The sequence below is a fragment of the Pholis gunnellus genome (genome assembly GCF_910591455.1).
Source record: "Pholis gunnellus genome assembly, chromosome: 3".
In the NCBI taxonomy this organism is placed as follows: Eukaryota; Metazoa; Chordata; class Actinopteri; order Perciformes; family Pholidae; genus Pholis; species Pholis gunnellus.
This window is the reverse complement of record NC_136529.1, coordinates 5,673,393-5,694,131: the sequence shown is the minus strand read 5'-3', so window position 1 is coordinate 5,694,131 and position 20,739 is coordinate 5,673,393. Positions and strand designations below refer to the sequence as shown.

General features: G+C 41.9%; 1 protein-coding gene across 1 annotated transcript; it reads right to left on the bottom strand.

The window, feature by feature from the left end:
* Window positions 1–751: 751 nt before the first annotated feature.
* On the bottom strand, window positions 752–20,739 carry draxina (dorsal inhibitory axon guidance protein a; the record flags this gene model as incomplete). Its single annotated transcript, XM_079186078.1, has 7 exons — window positions 20,679–20,739; window positions 10,174–10,694; window positions 8,645–8,862; window positions 5,560–5,680; window positions 4,563–4,655; window positions 3,407–3,496; window positions 752–864 (listed from the first exon to the last, which is right to left on the bottom strand). Exons 2-7 carry the CDS (start codon window positions 10,667–10,669, stop codon window positions 752–754), a joined length of 1,131 nt encoding a protein of 376 aa, XP_079042204.1. The 5' UTR covers window positions 10,670–10,694; window positions 20,679–20,739.

Sequence of the window (20,739 nt, the reverse complement as noted above, 5' to 3'; positions counted from 1 at the left end):
ACACAGGACAACAGACTGGGTTCAAAAACAAGATGATTACAAATCATTTTCAGCATTTGTTTGGAAATCAAATGTACCGAGAGACAAAATATAGCAGAGAGCTCACACTCCTCAAAGCCATTTTGTCATGGATGACAGCTTACTTGACTCAATTTGAATGATCCTGAACTCATGAATGCTGCTCGTCTTCTCCTCCAAACACAGTAATTCACCACAAAACCAAAAAAATGATTTGTAAACATTGTTTGACTCGGGTCAGCAGGACGGAGACAATCAGCTGCAGGAAAAGAACTGCTGACACCACAACAGACACCAGAACTGTGGTGAATATCAACACATAAACTATGAGATGACACTCGGCTACGTGTTGGCAGCCAAGTGGATCTTTTATATCAATAAAAAAAATGACAGAAAGCACTGATGCTGGAGTGAAAACAGCAGAATAAAAAAAAACAGTGCTTAAAGGTGGCGTTATGCTGAATTAGCGGCGTGGCTCATCCCACAATGCAACAGTCAAACAGCAAATTCCAGCTACAATATTTTGCTTTAACTGACTAGATGTTGGTGTTTAGATGTTTTTGAAGAACCAGCACGCCGTCACCTTTTCAGCACCTAGCGTCACGTTAGCGGTGTCATGTGATTTCATGGCTGCACTATCTGCTCTGTCAGAGACGTCGTGGAGACACTTTTCCCGCCCCTCCTCCTTCAAGCTCCTTCATCTTTGTCCTCCACCTTCACCTCCTCCTCTTCCTCAGATAGTGATGAAGCCTCCTTGGTCACTGCTGACGGACTCTGGCACCACGCAGCGACCCCTCCTCCTGGTCACGCGCCGCTTCCGGTGGAATTTAGCGTAGCAGCGAAACCCTGAGAGATCATGAACAATCATAAGGTGAATAAATCGGACGCAGCTGTAAGTCTTTAAATGTACACGAGCAACTGTTTTACATTAGATTTAAGTCACATAAACAGCTAAATATGCAGTGCAACAGAAGCGGTGATGAAAGTGTTGACACCAGTTGGCGATTCCAAGACGGATTGTGTTGGAAATGTCCAATATGCATGCTCCTTGTTAACCTGCCTCTCCAGCCTCTAGTAGCAGAGAGAGTGAAGGGGCAGAGGGGTCGTTCAGTTAAGAAATGTTAGTCGAGTGCGACTCATTGATCCTTTATCTGACTGAGGTTTGTGGAAGTTAGAATCCATGGCTCTGAAATGTCATTAGTGTAAAGTCGATATGAACTGAAAAAGGCCTTTTAAACTCCTTCAGATAATACTGTGCATCCATTTAACAACATACGCATTTTTACACATTTTTACATGAATATCCATCCAACTCCAACCAATAATGTCATGACATCCATCCATCAACCTCAGACTTTAGGAGATAAGGGAGGTGTGCGTGAAGCGCTACATTCTAAGCCCAGACACTTTTTACGGTCCAATCAAATACCGAGGATTTGATTTAAATCCCTCTTGTACTGTACACCACGGAAATATTCCAGTTTACTGGAGAATATGTCACAGTGCAGAAGCTAAAGAGGCTATAACTTCTGTTTGACTGGGACTTTATGTGTGCTGTGTAAAGCGTGGTGCAGGAATGAGTACTAAAACACAGAAATGAGTCAGCATTTATGCACTTCCAGTTCCTTCGACTAGTACCCAATGTGTTTTTGGTTAAATGTCTGAAATAAGGTCTGTGGTTTATACACGTTTAAGAGATGTTAACGGTTTGTACTACGATATATAAAACATGTCAATGAATACACCTCTCCTGATTTTTGAAGTGTTAAAAGAGGGGTATAGATAGCTTAGCGTTAGCCTTTTACTTCTGCCGATTGCATTCACGCTTCAAAAATCATAAAAGTGTTCATTTGTGAAGATTATCATGCTGAACAAAACGTGCAAGTATCTTAAACGTTTGTTTGCCACAGGGCTCATCTTCTGCAATAATCCAAGAGCCAATGGAAAAAATCCCATTGGCTCAGTGACTTTTTCTCTCTGAGTCCCGCCCCTTCTGTCAATGTTGACTTGGATCTGTAATCCTCTCTAAACTATATAGCCAGGGGGCGGTGTTCAAAAATACTAAAGCGAAAGAGTCGTTCATGAGGCGGTTCGCTAGTCGCTGGTGAACGAAACAAACCAGCTCTGTCATCCCTGTTAAAAATGAACAAATCTCCAAAGGCTGAAACTAAACTAAACTAAACTCTAACCCCAGATTGATAACAGCTTCAGTAGCACAGAAACAATCCATCATATTTCCAAACTCAAAAACATTTGACACAAAACATTTCACAACACTGTGACATTTTATGTTTGCCACTAAGTCAGTCTGCCACTAATTGTGTGCCACTCTAGGGACGCCTACCTGTCACCAGTCAATGACTTTTAAAATCTTAATGATAAACAGTGAGACTTGGGGGGAAATGACACACACCTGCACATGAAAAGAGCCACAAAGTGGAGCATTGCTGTGAAGCAAAAGGTCGATATTTTACGTGATTGTTCACTCTCTGGCTGAGAGTCAGATGAAAAGAGAGAGTGCTATCAGAGTGAATACACCGATTTCCCAAAATGTCAAACTATTCCTTTCAGTAGTGACCTGTGTCTTGTGATAGTTTACTGTTAAAATTGTGATACATGATACATCTTTTTCACAGCAGACATTTTAACTTGTAACAGCAGGAAAAGCACAGAGGACATTCATCCCAGTAACTTATTCCAGTGAGCCAGCGCGCACAATGCAACTCATTCAACTAGATTCTGACAGCAACTTTCAGACCAATTTGCAGCCCAGTGTTTCACATCGACACAAAGAAAATAAAAGCAAAGATAGACGACAATAGATACAGTTCAGCAAGATATTGCAAAATCACAAAATAAATGCTTAAAATATATCAAAGTCAATACAAATTAATTAAATTAAAACTTAAAAATGACCACTATAAAATAACCACATCAAAAGTATACGCCTTGCCATTCTAGTATCCAGAGGCAACAGTTTAGGGGCATAAACACCGAGGGCAACTTGAGGAACTTTTTTAAAAGAAAAGCGGTGGAGGAGCTCAGTGATCTGACTGGAACGTCAAATAAAAGAGAAACTCTGATGAGCGAGTTCATTTAAAAGTTAGTCAACAAGTAAATCATCTATAACATCAATTCTAAAAGATGAATGTTATTTAATACATCTGTTTGTTTTTTTACTACTGTTACATGTCTGCTGTGAAAGAGGTCCGTAGTGCAGTTTGATACACCACACAGAATTTAAATCACCTGACCTCCTCCTCCTCCTACCTGCACACCTGTTCTCCCTTCCCCTCCTCAGCCCTGCAGTTTATGTATCGGCCCAGTTCCTCTCACTGACGTTCAGCTGGTCTATTCTGTGTCATCTGACCACGTTCCCCTAACTCACCTTCTTCACACATGCAGTCGTCGTAGCATTTGTTGTTGAGGCCTCTGTTGTGAGGTTTACACTCATGTTGTCTCAAGTCACAACAAGATCCTGTAACGGAACGAGCACATTACACATTCACCAACCAAACACATGAGAAACATTGTAAAAGGAAGTTACTTTAAGTTGCAAAAGAAATGAGATGTTCCTTTTCATCTTCAAGGTTCTGAAAGATCATTTATTCAACAGTTTTTTACTGTGAGACATGAGGTCCAACATACACAGCAGTGTTGGTTGTTTCACTTTCAATAATTCAATTTTTGGGGATTTTCTCAATGGTTTGAAGTGGGCGGGGCTCAGTTGGAGAAAACAGGATGTCACATGCTTCTATTAACCAATCAGGATTTGTTTGAAATCCCCCAAAAGTGGTGTGGGGTTGTTTGGTTATGAAGCTAATTAGATGATTTTTTTTTGGGGGGGGGGGTTTAAAAATACAAACCCAACATATATATATATATATATATATATATATACATATATATATGCACTGTTACAATTAAATTCTGATACGTTCTGGTACGTGTCCAAATTTGCCATTTTGTTTTTTCCTGTGAAGTCACCCATTGATTTGTGGACTACAGTTTTGAAGCCTCGAGTTTGGCATTATGGCCATCGCCATTTAGTTTTTTGCAACAAGAAGTGACAAGAGAGGGTGGAGCTAAGTACAACTGAATGCTGAATAAGACACTATTAAGCGACTAAACGGTTACAAATAACTGTAATGAACTGAAAACACACTGAAAGGAATGAAGTTCTAAGATGAAAACACGGTGGACACACTGACCGGACATTGCTATGGTAGCGACCTGTCAATCACAAGGTAGCTCCACCATAAAGCATACCCTGCTTTATGGTCTGTTTGACTCTAAATGGACCATCATTTACTAAAGGAACATCATGCTGTATTGAAGAAGACTTGAAACTAGAGATTGAGACCATAAACTCATGTTTACAATGTTTACTGAGGTAATAAATCAAGAGAGAAGTAGAGTCATTTTCTCATCAGACTTCTTTTTGCAAATAGAGGAGTCCCCCCCTGATGGCCATTAGAGAGAATGCAAGTTTAAGACACTTCAGCATCGGCTTCCCTTTTCAGACCCCGAGGCTCAAGACTGACCTGGGAGACAGTCCAGGTGGTGGTCACATGGCTCGATGGCATCAGCGTCTTCTGTCACATTTCCACTGCTGAGGTTCTTACTCCGCCTCTTGTCTGCAGCAGGAGAGATCAATGCTTTTATGTCAGGTATTTGACGGTGAAGTCATTTCTGTTTGTGCAAGAACACATTTTTCACTTGATTCATACACAACGATTTCAACACAGGTCCATTCATTCTTTATAAAGTTGCTCAGTGGTGCATGAAGCAAAGAAAGTTTGATTCCGAGCATAAATTCACCCGGATCTTACGCCGATCTTACGCATCCACGGGCCAATAGAGCAAGCGCACTAGCGTTTCCTTAAACCCCGCCTCCCAGCCTCGTTCTCGGGCTCATTCACATGAACAGAGGGAGGAAAATAACTCTGTTATAAGTCGTTTTTAGGACTTTTAGGACAGAATTGCTTGAAAAGGGGCTATTCGTGTGTTTGTACTGGGAAGTTAATTTGCTGAAGAAAAAAAAATGACCAGCTTATTTACAGATGTCTCTTTCCCAATGTATTTTTAGGCCCCAATGGCATCACGTGACGGACCTTGAAATTGTATTTTCACGGTTTGGACACTATGTAACATTTGCTTCAAAGCCCAGCACTCTTCCTGGGAGCTTGGTGACACAACCATGAGGTTGACATTTTTGTTTTTCATAGCAATATTGAAACAACTATTGGATGGATTGCCATGAAATATGCTACAGACATTCATGGACCAATGAGTAATTAAGGAAACATAAGTTTGATCCTTTGATCTTTCATCTAGCACCACCAAGAGGTACAACTTTGTCCAATATTTACTTTTTTGACTAAATACCCACCCTAACAACATTCCCAGCAGCCTCAGCTGTTTATTTGTATTCTTTTTTATAAATAAAGTCTGAGTATGATACAGTTTATTTATAGCAAATTTGTTTTTAAATCCGGATATTTAACGACCACACATTCACAATTACAGCTAAGTACTAACCTTTCTTCCTGGATGACGGCCAGGTGTCCACAGGCTTCATGTCCTCGTAGTCTGTCCAGTCAAAAAGCGCCATGTCCAGCGTTGGCATCACCTCTCCTTGTCCTTTTCCTCTTCCGGACCTCTGAAAAACGAAACGTAACTTGAAGTTAACTAACTGAACTTAACTTACGTTCTGTATCTGAAATACAAACAGGACAGAGCAAACATGCAGATGTGTAAACACTTAAACATCTTCAATTAGTTTCAGCATGCCGTGAAAGTTCATGAAACATCTTCTTCATTTATGTATTCAAAGACAATTGTGATCAGAATATTAAGATGTGTATTAATAATCCTAAATGTTGGTGTTATCCAGCATACGAGCCACTGGAGAGAACACGTTGAAGAGATCAATTCTGTCTCTTCAGATTAATGTTGAGTTACTACCAATTCCAGCGCAGCAGCAGTGGATGACTATAGTTTGTTTTGTTGACTGTGTTTTCTATCAGTACTGCAGGTAAACACGTCCAGGCTATTCTTAATGAAACACCTCAGACTTGTGTTGTGGTAATGCCTCATTGATTCATAAAACGCCCACACGGAGTCAACAGAGAAAGACGCAGAGCTTTAAAACCCAATCGATTGGTAACAGAGAACATGACTGCCCACAGCCTGGATTACATATATATATATATATATATATATATATATATATATATATATATATATACTGTATATATATATATGTATGCAGCCTAAAAATGATCCTGGGTGGACATTTTATTATTCTAATTTTATGTATTATTCATGTACTTGATGTGTGATTTTAGTTCAAATATCTGTAATGTTTAACACAAGTCAGCCACTAGGTATGGTTTCATAGCATTGTTAGGGAAAGGTACTTTTAAAGTATTTTTTTACTTTACTTAACATATTCTTTTCCTTATGCATATATTTGAGCATAGCAGAGCTGAGATCAAATTGGGCTGTATGTGACCCATGGACTAAAAGGATCTATATTTTGTTCTCCAGAGAAAACACAGTTGACCTTTAATCTCTCCCAAACACTTGACCAACATATCAGCAGACCACACTGAACACCACATCATGAAAAACAAAAGAAATGAACCCTTTTCATTTGACTGATTCCATCGTCTCTGAACTACCCTCAGCTTTGTATTTGTTTTTCTAGTGTGTAGGTTTCCGAAACAAAAGAACATAAACAGTTTATTTTCTGCTTTCTCCCTAAATAGTTAAAGGCAGCCGTAGAATACCTTTTTGGACCGATCCATAAATACATATAAAAGTATGAGTATAAAAATTCAAATATTCTACCTCAGTAAAATATTGTAATTCAGAAGAGTGTTCGATGACATATAGCTATAAAACAAAACTCCTTCGTGGATTGTTTGTGCATGTAACTCTGCAATAAAAGCCATGATGAAAAATGGTAAAATAAGGAAGCAGAGTGTGTTCGACAGTGTAATTAAGTGAGCAGGACTTTGAGACGTCTCTTGAGGAATAATCGGTCCATGAAAGACATCCATCAAAAAAAATAAGAATCAAAGTCTTTGTGGAAACAGATCCATACTTCTTCCCCCCCCTCAGGAAATAAGCCTATATGGAAGTAACAATTACATTAATTGCAGGTGGCTGTCTGCTTGTGCTCAGCTGCTCATTAAACCATCAGCAGAAGATCGAACATTAATTAAGGAGGCCTTGCCGCAATGCTCGCGCCACTGGAGCAATTGTTCAAGAAAGGCTTTTTTTTCTTCTGTGCTCCAATAATATTTGACCGCTCTCAAAGAAAAGACACACACAGACTCCGGGACTCTCAGGAAACCAAAGTGGGCCGACAGTCCACCGTAGAGAGACTGACAGAGGGAGCCATCACACAGAGCCCCCACGACTTCTTTCAAAACGTCAACCAGGTGCTGAAGATGTGGATACAATGTACATATCACTCTTGCAAGATTTTTTTTCTTGAATGCGGGGCAGTATAATCTAGCATGAAATGAAAAATACTCATGCAAAGTACCTCAAAATTGTACATATACTTTACCTTACATTGCATCACTGGATACAATGTTTGGGGGGGCCTGATGAGAATTAGCCTTCTGTGCTAACTTTAGCTCATTTATTATGCTTTCTGTTAATTGTCCTTCTCCAATAAACTATCAAATACAAATAAATAGGTATTATTTAAGTCAGGTGGTAAAATATCTGAAAAGTTTATTCCAGATCACTGGATTAAAGTCTTGTCTTCATGTTATAACTGTCGTATTGGTTTTAGTAGCTGGATCTGGATGAGATCACATTGTAATCAAAAATAACAACTGAAGCATCTTTTCAGAAGAACGTCTTCAATCGAAACTCCAGTCCAGTGATTCGGTTCTCTTTTCCATGAATTTCTTTTCCAGCAACATCTCGACTGTCTTCAACAGCGCTCCTCAACAAAACTGCTGTCACTCATCATGTGACTGAGGCAGATATGTTCCCCATGGACGCCCTACAAGCTGCTGGGTGTTTGTAGCGGCAGCTGTGACGAACGTCGAAGCTTTCACTGACATCAGGTTCTCAAAAAGTCTCGTCTGTAACCGCTCCAGGATTGAAGGAGGTTTGAGAAAACATGTTGGCTTTTTCCCCCCTATAAATGCTGTTTATGCATACTGTTGAAGCATCATGCTGGGCGAGTGTGACAGGTGGAGAGTGGTGCCCCACACCCACCAAAGAATAAAGACTCTCCGTGCTCCCATACATTTTGTCCTGCCATGCTTTTAATAAAAGAGCAGGAAGGTGGTTACAGAAAATGTGCTGCTGGACTCTGAACTGTGTGATTTTGATCCCAGCGGCGTCGTTTTATTATACAGAACACAGCCTTACGCACTGTGACCGGGAGCCATCGGCCTGCTGGAGGATATTTTTCACAGGCAGCACTTTCAGGTTCACACTGTGTGTCATTTCCGAGATGAGCTATGAGGTCTTGCGGCAGCATAACGGCAGTAATGGGGCCCATTTTCGCTCTATTTCCCCCGCACACTGGAATCACACTGAGGCACAACAGACGCAGCCTTTTAATAAGCACTTGGGTTTCCGCTGGGGTTACCTGGGGTTTGGTGGAGGCCGGGGGCAGCGTTGGGGGATGCTCGTTCATCACCGTGGTAACCATGGAGGAGCCGGAGCCGAAGACGGCGGCGATGGGGGAGGGGGTGTCACCGGGCGGGGTCATGCTGAGGGAGGGGGAGGTGGCGGAGGAGGAAGGAGGATCCTCGAACAAATCTCTGTCCTTAAACGCAGAGCTGAGCTCCGGCTCTGGAAGAAACCCTGGAGGGACAGGAGGAGAAAACATGATGGGGTTACAGATATGTAATGTCATGAATAGCTATTTATATATTTACTTTTCTCTTTTTGTTATATTATATATCATTGTGAAACTGTACTGAATTACTTCCTATCCAAACTAAATCTTTTTCTAGCATCCTTAATATTATGGTAGTATGGGTATATTGGAACGCGCAGTGAGTTTGTGTAACGTTCGACTCTGATGAAGACGCACTTGGCGTCAAAACATTAGTCCTCTAACCAAAGTTGGTTGGCCTTATCTCCGTGTGTTCCAGTATATTTTCGGGAGAAAATATGATATTCTGATGTGTTATAAGCACAAAATTCAGCATTAGAATATAGAAGCAAACTTCTATAAAGAGTTAATAAAGTGGGAAGACTATGTCCGAACAAAAGAAAAAAAGCACATTGTCTCCATTTAGTAGCTGAACTGGAGCTTTTTGAATGTAACAAATGATCTTCCTCAGCCAACTGACTTTGGCTTCTTGTCATTGAGATGTTTAAATATCCAACCAGTGCTGTCGGGAATTGTGGCTTAAAAGATACAAATCTAAAATTCATCTCAAATTGACCGTGTGATATGAACCGAAGCTAAATGGATCTCTGGTGGGATGGCTATAGTCTTCTCGCCACCCAAAGCGCTTTAACACTACATGTTATTCACCCATTCTCACCCATTCATACACTGATAGCAGGGGCTCCCATGCAAGGTGCCATCTGCCCGTCAGGACTATCTAATCATTCACGCCCATTCGTACACAGCAGGCACACCCTACGGGGGCAATTTGGGATTAAGTATCTTGCCCAAGGACACATCGATATGGACTAGTGGACCGCAGTTCCTCTGATTGAAGGACGACCTGCTCTACCACTGAGCACTGAGCCACCACTTCAGCACAGTGGAGATGTTAAAATGTCATGTGTGGTGCCTCCAGCATGCAGTGAAAAGTCACATTTTTAAAAGTTCAACAGCTTGTTTTCCAGAAACAAGGTCTCGGTTCCTCTGAATTAATCCACAGAGCTCGCAGTGTGACGCCGGTGAATCATCGGAAGTCGCCGTGCAGAACATTGTTTATGCATGGAGTTGTATTAATGATGTATCATCATATCTGTTCTATTGACAGCATGTACAATCGAAGCATTCATCTTATTATTTACACCTCTGCATTTCCTCCTGCCCCATGTCAAAAGGTCTTCCATGAAAAAAGCCTGTAGCACCTGGTTGCTTATTTATGCAACACTGGACCGCACTGCAGTTGTGGATCAATGTCCTGCATATCTGGATCAGCTCACCTTTTCCATGCCGCTCCTTGTCACGTCGACTCCCCTGTCTCCTTTGCTCAAAATGGTGACCGTGTCCATTCCTGTGTCCATGTCCCCGTCCTTTGCGTGTCCCCAGAAGCTGGTTTTCCCGGGTCTGGGATGGACTCTTCATGCTCATTCGAACTCTGTCTCTGTCCCTGGCCGGGCCCGTCTCCAGTCTCACCGGGCTCAAACTCTCCAGGCCCGTCCCGTCATCCTCGGGCCTGGCGAGGGGGTGCAGGGGCCTGCGGGAGAGCAGCCCGGCTCCGCCTTTGGCAGCGCGGGCCCCCTGGCCCCCTTGCCCTCCGCGGTCCCTGCTGTAGCGGTGGCCCTGTAGACCTTGCAGAGGGTGCTGCAGGGCGTTGCTGCCACCTGCTGAGGTCGCCGCCTGTCTCCTCTTGCCGCGAGGAGCTCCGGGCTCAGCGCTGTGTGACAGCGTCAGGGTGGCAAACAAGAGCACCAGGAGGAGACTCCAGGAGAGAGCCATTGTCTGTCCAGCACAACGCCACCTGCTGGAGAGAAGAAACACATCTCAATACTTCACACACTCTTAGATTCAAATAATTAACTTTCAGTAGATTTGATCATACGAAAAAATCTGACTGGTTTCTACTTGGTGAACATATTTTGAAGGATTAAATCCAGAGCTGAAATGATTAGTTTATTAATTGAGAAGTGAACTGGCTGGAAAACCAATAATCAGCAGTTCTTTTTTAAGCTACTTTTTCAAGAAATAAATGCAAAATATGACATTCATTTATGATGATTTCTTTGTCTTATATGTACGTTAACTGAATATGCAACCAGATCTTATGTGAAAAGCGTATAAATAAGGCAGAGTTTAGGCTTTCTGCTTGTCATTTAACGCTACCTCGTTACCGTGAAACAGCTGCAGTTGGATTTAGGCAACAAAACCATTTGGTTAGGTTTAGAGAAAGCATCATGGTTGGGCTTAGTACGTAAACTAAGTAAAATACGAACAACCTAACACAAGTACAGAAAACACCTCACGAACATCACTAACGTAACAAAATAATGCAAAAATAATTTATACTAAAATGTACATCACTTGCTCTCAGCTTAGCATATTCACGTCCATAAATTTACAGATTACATGATGTAAAATGACACACAAAAAAGGAAGAATGGCTTTCTTATGGCATGCTAAATGACAAAAAAAACTGTCAATTGTACGCCATTTGGTGAGAACAATGTGGAGTTTTTTAGGGTTCTCAACTGTTGGACGGATAAAACAAGCAATGATAAGAAGCTACTTTGGTCTTCAGGAAACAGTGGTTGGATTTTTTTCTCCTTGAAAGTATATATTCAAGAATTTGACAACAATTCCGGATATATATATATATATATATATATGAATCGCAAAGCAATAATTATGACCTTTCCAAGCATGTTAGCATGCTGACGTTAGCATTTAGCGCAAAGCCACACAGTGCAGGTACAGCCTTTCAGAGCCGCCAGCATGGCTGCAGACTTTCAGGTTGAATGTCGTCTTTCATCAATAGAATCAGAAGCTTTTTCAAGTACAAGTACAGCTCTGGATATTTTTACATTCCTTCTGACAGCAAACCTCCAGCCTCACGTCCCTCAAAAGAGCGTCTTTCAGCTACCTTCAGCGCTCAGGTGTTTAATGCAGAAGCTCCTATCAGAATCCACAGACGTTTTGCATCCAATCTTCCACTGTATTCATTCTCCCATCAATGTGCTACAAATTCAGACTACATCCCCCTCAGCCTCTTGGGTGGCCCTTTAATCTGGACTCGCTGATAAAGAGGTGGACAGCCACTTTACTTCCTAGCCTTCATTGCTGTACATTCACGCCTCACTCAGTATGAGATACTGCACTGCTCACATCCCTCATCGCTAACTATTCAGTGTTCTCCAGAGTCCTCCGACCGTACCTTTCATTACAAGAGTCAACACATGTGAGGTGTGACTGAAATATCAGGTTCTGTGTGTCTGCATTCGAGGCCCGGCACCTTCAACAAACGTAAATATAATGATGGCGTTTTTATTCCTATCTGAAGGTTCAAAGCTACGTTACAGTCAAGGCACAATTCAAATTTTGAATTCATGTCACTTAGAGGTTTATTTGCATTCACAACACACCATTTAGTTGTACAGTGATTTTAGCATAAAGTAGCCATAAAGTGAAAGTGTTTTCTGTACATTTAAAGTACTTTTCAATGTCACAATATTTCAATGTCTGCAACATTACATGTAAAATTGGCAAAATGGTGTTTAATGCAAATTAACTTCAATGCAACTTAAATAACACATTTTTTTATTTTAATTTTATTTGCATTAGTTTGCATTGGTAGATTTATTTTTTGCCCAAAAGGCGGATATCATCAAAACTTAACTGGTAAACAATACCATGGCGATCATACAGGTACAATACTATTGATATGTAATTATCAAAATCAAGACACGTTACACAACTCTTCTTCTGTCTGGCTATCATCGGGGTGATGTTGATGTTATTTCTGGTGTCTTATATACTAAATTGTGAATGACAAAACACCACAGATACTTAACAAGACAATATCATAATCATTTCCTGTAAAAACCTTCATTCACTGAGTAACTATTGATGGCTTATGATGAACGACTGGATTTGTTTAGCAGTATTCTGAAAAGATGGTTGTAATATGTTTTGGAGTAATTTGGTCATTTGTATATTTGTATTTTCTTTATCAAATAAGAGTGATATTTCTTTTAAGATAGTGATAACAATGTTTTGAATACTATGATGACTGTAAAACAATTTGAACCAACCTAAGACGGCCTGATGAAGGCATGACGACCTCTGACATCAGCGGATGAGTTGAATAAAGCGTGTAAAGAGTTGTGTGTGACGTGTTTTCATTTTGACAGACATGATGAAAGAACACCAGCTCTTCTCGTTCGTCATGGCCTGTCCGATGACGCGTCACTGAGTTGTTTCTAAATATGATTTGCTTTGTTTTTGTCTTCCACTTTAACACGTGGAGACGATCTATCGGCAGAGACGCACATGACGCCATTATGGCAGGCGACTCCTTTGTGTTCAAACACAAACGCCAGTGCAGGGCATACAGAAAATCAATGTGGGAGAGGTATTGAGCTGCTGGTGATGGTGTGTGTGCGTGTGTGTGTGTGTGTGTGCGTGTCAGCGAGGTGGAGTTAAGGGGTTGATAAGGTCCCTGCTCTTTCATCACACTGATGGGTTATTTAGTTGTTTCTAAAAAACAGGGCCGAGGTTGTGTGTGTGTGTGTGTGTGTGTGTGTGTGTTTGTGTGTGTGTGGTGTTTGTGTGGGGGGGGTTGGATATGATGCTGGTGATGTCGGGGGATATTTGCAGTGCGAGTGCAGGCAGCGCCCCGAGGGATTTGGAGGGCTGGCCTCTGGGAGTTCGACCAGCTGTGCAGTTTGCAAACGAGAGTGTGAGGCTGTCTGCTGAGGTGAGACCTTTATCTCCACACAGGCCTACAGAGTGTTGGGGGGGGGGGCAACCGGCCGTGTCACACACAAAAGTGTTTAGCCGGGATTACGATCAGTCTGTTTGACACATGAGGTGCTGGTGCTGCTGGACCCTGTACGGCCAAAAGGGTCATTTCATTTATGAACACAAAGGAAACGTCCAAACGTAACTGAAGGGAGGGGCAGAGGATTGTCTAAATGAGCACATCACTTCTCTCTTGGATATAAAGCCATTTTAGGAAACACACTCTTTTGCTTGTTTTAAGAGAGTTAGATGAGAAGAAATGAAGCCAATTAGCATAGCTTAGCATAAAGAAACGGGTGGGAAGCGCCTTAACATTGGGTCCTTCCAAAGGTGACAAAATCTACCTACCAGTACCTGAAGAGCACAATTAACATGCTACATCTGTTGTTGTTTTTTTAATCTCTACAGAATCCAAAGTGTAAAACCGTCAATGTTGTATTCATACAGGAAGTTACCGACACACAGGTTCGGATGCACAGGAATAAGTTAAATATCTCTTTTGTGCTGCATGTTTCACTGAGCAGCAGCTTAAACAGGCTGATGATGAAAAGAACAAAACCACAGGATGCCACCCTCAACTCTGTACGGTACATATGAAGCTACAGCCAGCCTTTGGTTAGCTTAGCTTAGCATAACTGCTCTCTGCAAAAGTGCAAGAGGTGTGGTGTTACAGGGAATACAAAGGGCACCAGTGGACTCCATCAGAACTGCTTGTCGAATGTTTGAACAGCTTCGGAAACCCACCGAACAACATCTTGCCAACGGCAGAATTTGTGTAACTTTCGAAAGCCGACGGGAGAGAAGTTATCCCCGTATTTAAACAGTTATTGCGTGTCACCTCTCTCCATAACACCTTTTCGAGAACATCTGTTGTAAACAATCACTAACAAAGGTTGTGATTTTCTAGAATAACCTGGCACTTACTGCTTTCCATCAAGAAATAGTCCCTCACATGACCCTCTATAAAACCACAAGTGTCTTCATTATACTCTTTTTGTACAAACTAAACAAAAATGTATTAATTAGTGAGCTTTAGAGGTTTGTTACCTTTGGACAGAGGCCAGCTACCAGTTTCCCCCTGTTTTCAGTCTTTGTGCTAAGCTAAGCTAAGGTAACCTCCAGCTTCGTATGTGGTATCGTTCCTCTCATTTAACTGTCAGCAAAAAAAAAAAAATCTAACAAGCATATCTCCCAAATTCTGTAGAAGTTTCTTTAGTCTAGTGGATCAAAAGAAGAAAAGGCAGATGCATCCGTGTCTTGTCTGAGCTTGTTGACACTCAAAATGTTTTGCAGAAATAGAATCAACTGAGGTGGAGATAACAGCCGAAGCTGAGCAACAGCCACGGCGACATGACCCTTGGACAGAAAAATTAATTTTCCCGACATAAAAGAAAGAGGTGACGCCTCCATAGAGACAGAATGCACCATGCGTCAACCCCATCAAATCTAAGGCCTGAATAGGCCTGTCATCTGAAAGAGAAGGCAGGGGGTGATGAAGGTGTGTGTGTGTGTGTGTGTGGGGGGGGGGGATCAAGTATCTCAGAGCAGCAGTGCCCTGTTTTCCTCTCTCAGACTTTCATGTGCCGCTAACAGGTGGTCCTTTGAGGAGACACAGGACGGGGACGATAATGGAGCTCTCTGGGTGGCATGCCGGGGTCTTAAGCAGAGTCTCTTGTGTGTGATAAACAACCTCCGCTAACAACACAGCCTCCTGCCACAGTCACCGTTGTGCGTGGCTGTGTGTTGCAGGAAGAGGCAGAGCATCTGCTCTACTGAGGCGATGGGTCCAATTGACGGGTCTCGTTCCCAAAATGAGATAATCCACCGTTTGAGCTGCTTTCTACTGCTTTCTACACTTGAGTATCGCAATATTATGTTTTGTGATACTGTATTGATCTTTAATTAATAGTTACAGATTTGTGATTAATAGATTTGTGACCAATCTATTAAAACGTAGCGCTATGATGTTGCATTAGGGACTAAATGTGATAAATGCAAATGCAGATCCCTGCAGAGCTTGTTTTACTCAGATCTTATGCATATGGTGTGTTCTTCATACTTGAGCAGTTTTCCTAAAATGATTATTGTGATACGTATCATATCACCAGATTCTTATCAATACACAGCCACTGTTCAGAAAGAAACAATGAAAACAGGTTAAAAACATATTGAATCCACATTATTACAATATTTTCTGCCAACGTTATAAAAGTTATGCTTGAACGGCTCCAGACGTTTCTGTTTTTCTCTAAGCCCTTCTCACTGGTTTGAAGTGGGCGGGGCTCTGTTGGTAAAACCGTCTGCTGTCAATAAAATGTGATAATTGTTCAAAAATGACACTGAAGGACGTATTTTTACTTTGACTTTAGTCGTGAATATTTATTGTTGGAGAAAAAGATTTAGGATTTGAAATCCAAATATTCAAGGACTTTACCAAAATATATAAGTTCATCTTTTAGTTTGATTTCATTTTTACGTTGATTTGTTTTGTTCACCTCTAAAAAATGAACATAGAGTCTGTTTCGACTTCAAGGAATGTGTGGTCCTGGAGACCTTTTGTTCATGTGATAGCATCACAACCGTGCATGATGGAACTCAAGAGACTTTACAGGTGTGTGTGTGTAGTTGAAATCAAAATGGAGAATCAGTTAGAAGATGGCTGTGGTACAAACAACCCCCCCCCCCCCCCCCCACACACACACACACACACACACACACTTCACCTCCCTAGCTCTTTTTGGCGTCAAGGCTCGTGTGATCACATCACAAGATGGTCTCTATAATTGCAAAAACTGAGGACCGGACCATGTGGAGGACCGACGTTAGCTGAGCGTCTTGGTATCTGATCCTTGTTGGTTTGAACGTGCATCACGACGGACACATTTGCATCTGAATGTATGAAAACATTCTTCAGTGTGATTTCAGATTTTATTACTATTCGCAAATGATTTTCAGTGAAACAAATAAATTAGTGAAGAAGCATGATGATAATGCACTTCAACTTTGAGAATCATAATTTGTCCTGGTTTAGATGCCATTATAGCAGCATCAATGATACGGTGATTTTACCCTCACAGCCAACAGAACAACAGCAAAATAAAACTGCTGGTAATAGTTTTACAAAATAAAAAGAACAAAAACAACACTGTGCAATAAAAATGTGCATGTGTGTGTTGAGCACATTTACAGCACAATATTAAGATGTGTCTATAATCCACTATGAAGTCGGGGGAAATTCGCTGTGCGTGAATTAAAAGAATATATAGCAACAAATAAATAAAGGTTCTTGAAAGTTCTCTATACATCTCTCTGACCTCAGTCTGGAGGCTGTAATGTGGAGTTCATGGACGCCTGAGCTCAGCGACGCGTGAAGGGAAAATATGAACAGCAATATCACATATAATGAAATCTTAAAATCAATTCTACATTTTTTTTTTTTAGGAAGCCAGAGCCGGGGAGCTAAAATTGGTTTCCACTTCTAGTAGAAACACAATATATTTATGCGTGTGTGTGTGTGTGTGTGTGTGTGTGTCTGTAAGTGTGTGCCAGAAGTGTGGAAGTGTGAGATGGCCACCAGGGAAACATGAACGAGAGCAGAGTGCGATAAGTATTAAGTGATAGGTAATCTTGAAAGAAATTGCAAAGGGGGCCACTGCAGGACGGCTGGATGATTAGGATCTGATGAGATCTGAGTCTGTGATCAGTCTCTTCAGCGCTGTGACACACTGGTTATAAAAATATACTTAACTTAAGGTGAGAGCGGAAAATATTAAACTGTGTGTGTGTGTGTGTGTGTGTGTGTGTGCATCTTTTAGCTTCACCTGCTGTGACACCAAACCTCCAGGAGCCATCTGCTCCTGTTGTTTTATCTCTCGTAGCAACCAGCGGGGCCATAAGGATCCAGCAAACAAAGACTCCAGACACACGCTGCTGAGGCAGAGCCGTCATGTCAGCCAGAGGCCACCTTCAAGGTTTTGCTTCTTCTTCTGGCTTCATACTGAGATTAAAAGCTCCAAAAAAAAAATATGTTCGTTCTCACTAGATGAGAAGATATGAAGCCAGAAGCCAATTAGCGTAGCTTAGCTGAAGAAAACAGGTGGGAAACAGCTTCCATCCGAAGGTGACAAAAATCGACCCTTTGAACATATCATGTGTGGTTTGTAGTGTATAACCGGTAAGCCCAGTTATTATTCCTCCGGAGAATACAGTCCCACACACAGGTAAATATCTAAATATCTCCTTTTTCGCTGCACGCTTCACTGAGCAGCAGCTTAAAAGGACATGACAGATAATGAGAAGGAAAAAAATGCAGGATGCAATTTTATAGTAACAAAGAAAAATAAACGTGTTATCTGTTGTGACACAAAAACAATCCAGCTTTGTTGAATGCTGAAGTCATTTGTCTCCGTGTTTAAGTAATGACGCTGAATATTTGATGGATAAACACTTACTGTCAGATCTCTCATCTCAGGTAAAAGAGGTCTCGTTTGCTCCACCAAATTATCATAAATATCAGCACAATAACAAGCACCCAAATTACAGCTGCAGTTAATGCCTCCGCATAAAGAACACCTCTACCAAGCTGCAGTTAAAACCATAAAGCTTCATTTCCTCAAGGGCCAATACAACTGACTTCAGCAATATAAAAGTGCTTGGTCTCCCGAAATCCAAACAATATCGGTGGGATTCACACATCGACTGGGAGGGGGTTTTGCACTCTTTTTAGGTGTGTGTAATGCCCCTGGAAGCAACACAGGGCAATAAAAAAGAAAAAAGAAAAGAAAAGAAAGAGCCATAAGGAAGGTCCATCTGTCAGCAAGTGAGCCGGAGCAAGAGAAGAAGAAAACACCAATTGATTCAGTGGTAATTTGGTCGCAGGTACAACAGATGTGAGACCAGAACATTGTCACTGATGCACGGAAACATTAGCGACATCCTGCGACGTGGGCCCCAGTTTAAGTGCACTGAGGCCTGCACACACACACACACACACACACACACACACACACACACACACACACACACACACACACACACACACTGAGACAATCAGTGCATGCACACAAGTACACACTCACAGCGGGGACACCTCCTCCAGACACCCACATGGAGGCATGTTCCAAAAATGCTGTGAGACACAAACAGCACCAGAAGCACAGCAAGAGGCGTCCCACAGAGAAGGGAGAGAATTAGAGAGACAAAAGGGAGGGGGGGAGGAGGAGGAGGAAGGGGAGAAACTGAGATGAATGGAGAAAATAAGATGTAATGCAGAGAGAGTGAGGAATGAAAGCGGGGGAGAGAGAGACAGAGGGAGGATTTATCCTGTCTTAATTGGAACAAAGTGTCGGTGGCGTCTTTCATTTCGTGGCAGATAAGGACACCAGTTGAAGCATAGCGAAACAAAAACAGCCCAAAAATATTTGGCTTCCGAAACCAGCAACAAAACCTGCTCTTTGCTAACCCGTTAAATGTGGACACCTGGGCCTGTGTCTGTGGACGCTCCGCATGGGAACAGTTTGACCGGTCAGCGGGGATGGTGGGACGGGGCGCTCCTGTTTAGAGGCGATCAAGTGAAGCATGTAAACGCATTATATGAACCCAAAGTCCCCCCCCCCCCCTTGTCTCTCTTTTGGTAGGAAGCGAGCGGCGTTGACTGCCTGCCAATGTTGGAAGAGTCTTGATCAAACAGCCACGTTTCTGCGTTCAGTCAGTTTCACACCACCATGGGGGGAAAGTGGGTGGATGTTTAGCAATGTAGCCTTTTGGCTAAAACAAAGATGTTTGTAACTGACTGACAGATGAACTCATTCTTTAAAGGTTGATTCAATCCTTGTTTAACACGTTCAGACTGAACATTCTACATCTTGCTGATGGATTTCAAGCACTTTCTTTTTGGAAAATAACTCAATACATTTCCACTTGAGCATGAAATTATGTCCTGAGGTTATCTTTTATCTTTCATGTGATTCACTGATTAGTGAAGGTGAGCTTTTGTTTTGGCCTGAGGGTCGACTCACTGTGGGGGTCCCTCCTCACTCTAATGCTACCCTGCTGATTGACCTGCTATCAACTCCTTCATGTGAGTCCACAAATAACGCTGAGCAGCCCTGTTCCACGTTTAATTCCAGGGTGTCACACTGAGACTCCCAACTTTAATCTCCCCACTATCCCTCCTTTCCTTTATTATCACTCTCTCTAACTCACTCACACACACACACACTCACCCCCCCCCCCCCCCCCACACACACACACACACACACACACACACACACACACACACACACACACACACACACGTACACACCGTTTCACCCTGTCTTTGGTGTGCAGGGAGCAACAATGAGCTGTCAAGAAGAGATAATGGCTGCAATCATTTTTTTTATTCTCATCACCATTCATCCAATGAATTCCTCGGCGACGTTGACGTGATTTTGAAGCATGTCAGCGGCAATAAAACACCGACATCACCGACAAAAGTTCAACTGATCATCCGGTTTTCCGGCATCAGATCCAATTTGCTGTTCGCGAACAGTGCTCTCAATCGTAAAAACGCCTCTTTTTGAATAGTGAAACTGTGAACAAAACCATTTGCATTCATTTAGTTTTTTTTTTTTTAATTCTGTCACATTATCAAGACGCGACATTGGTGCGTTTTTACGCGCAGATTGAAATCACGGCAATCTGAAGAAACAGTGCACACTGGGTATTGTGCAGGTCACTTGTAATAAACCTGTAATGTTAATAACCAGTCGATAGCTGCATGACTATAATGACAATCCACTGTATGAGTAAGATACAATAAGCTATATAAAATGACGTAAATGACCATGAAGTCACTGCAAACTCATTCGAGCACCACAGAAACACCGCAAAACCCCTTTAGGGGCAATAAAAACCAACGACAGGAGCGGGTTTATGTTCAGGAAAACGCTTACAACCGACCCCGGCACTTGCACTGGAAACACCGTGTATAAAGATAAGTCCTCCTTACCCGTGTGTTTGTTTGTTTGTTGGTTGATTGTAGTTTTCCTTTTGTTGTTGTTTACGCTTTG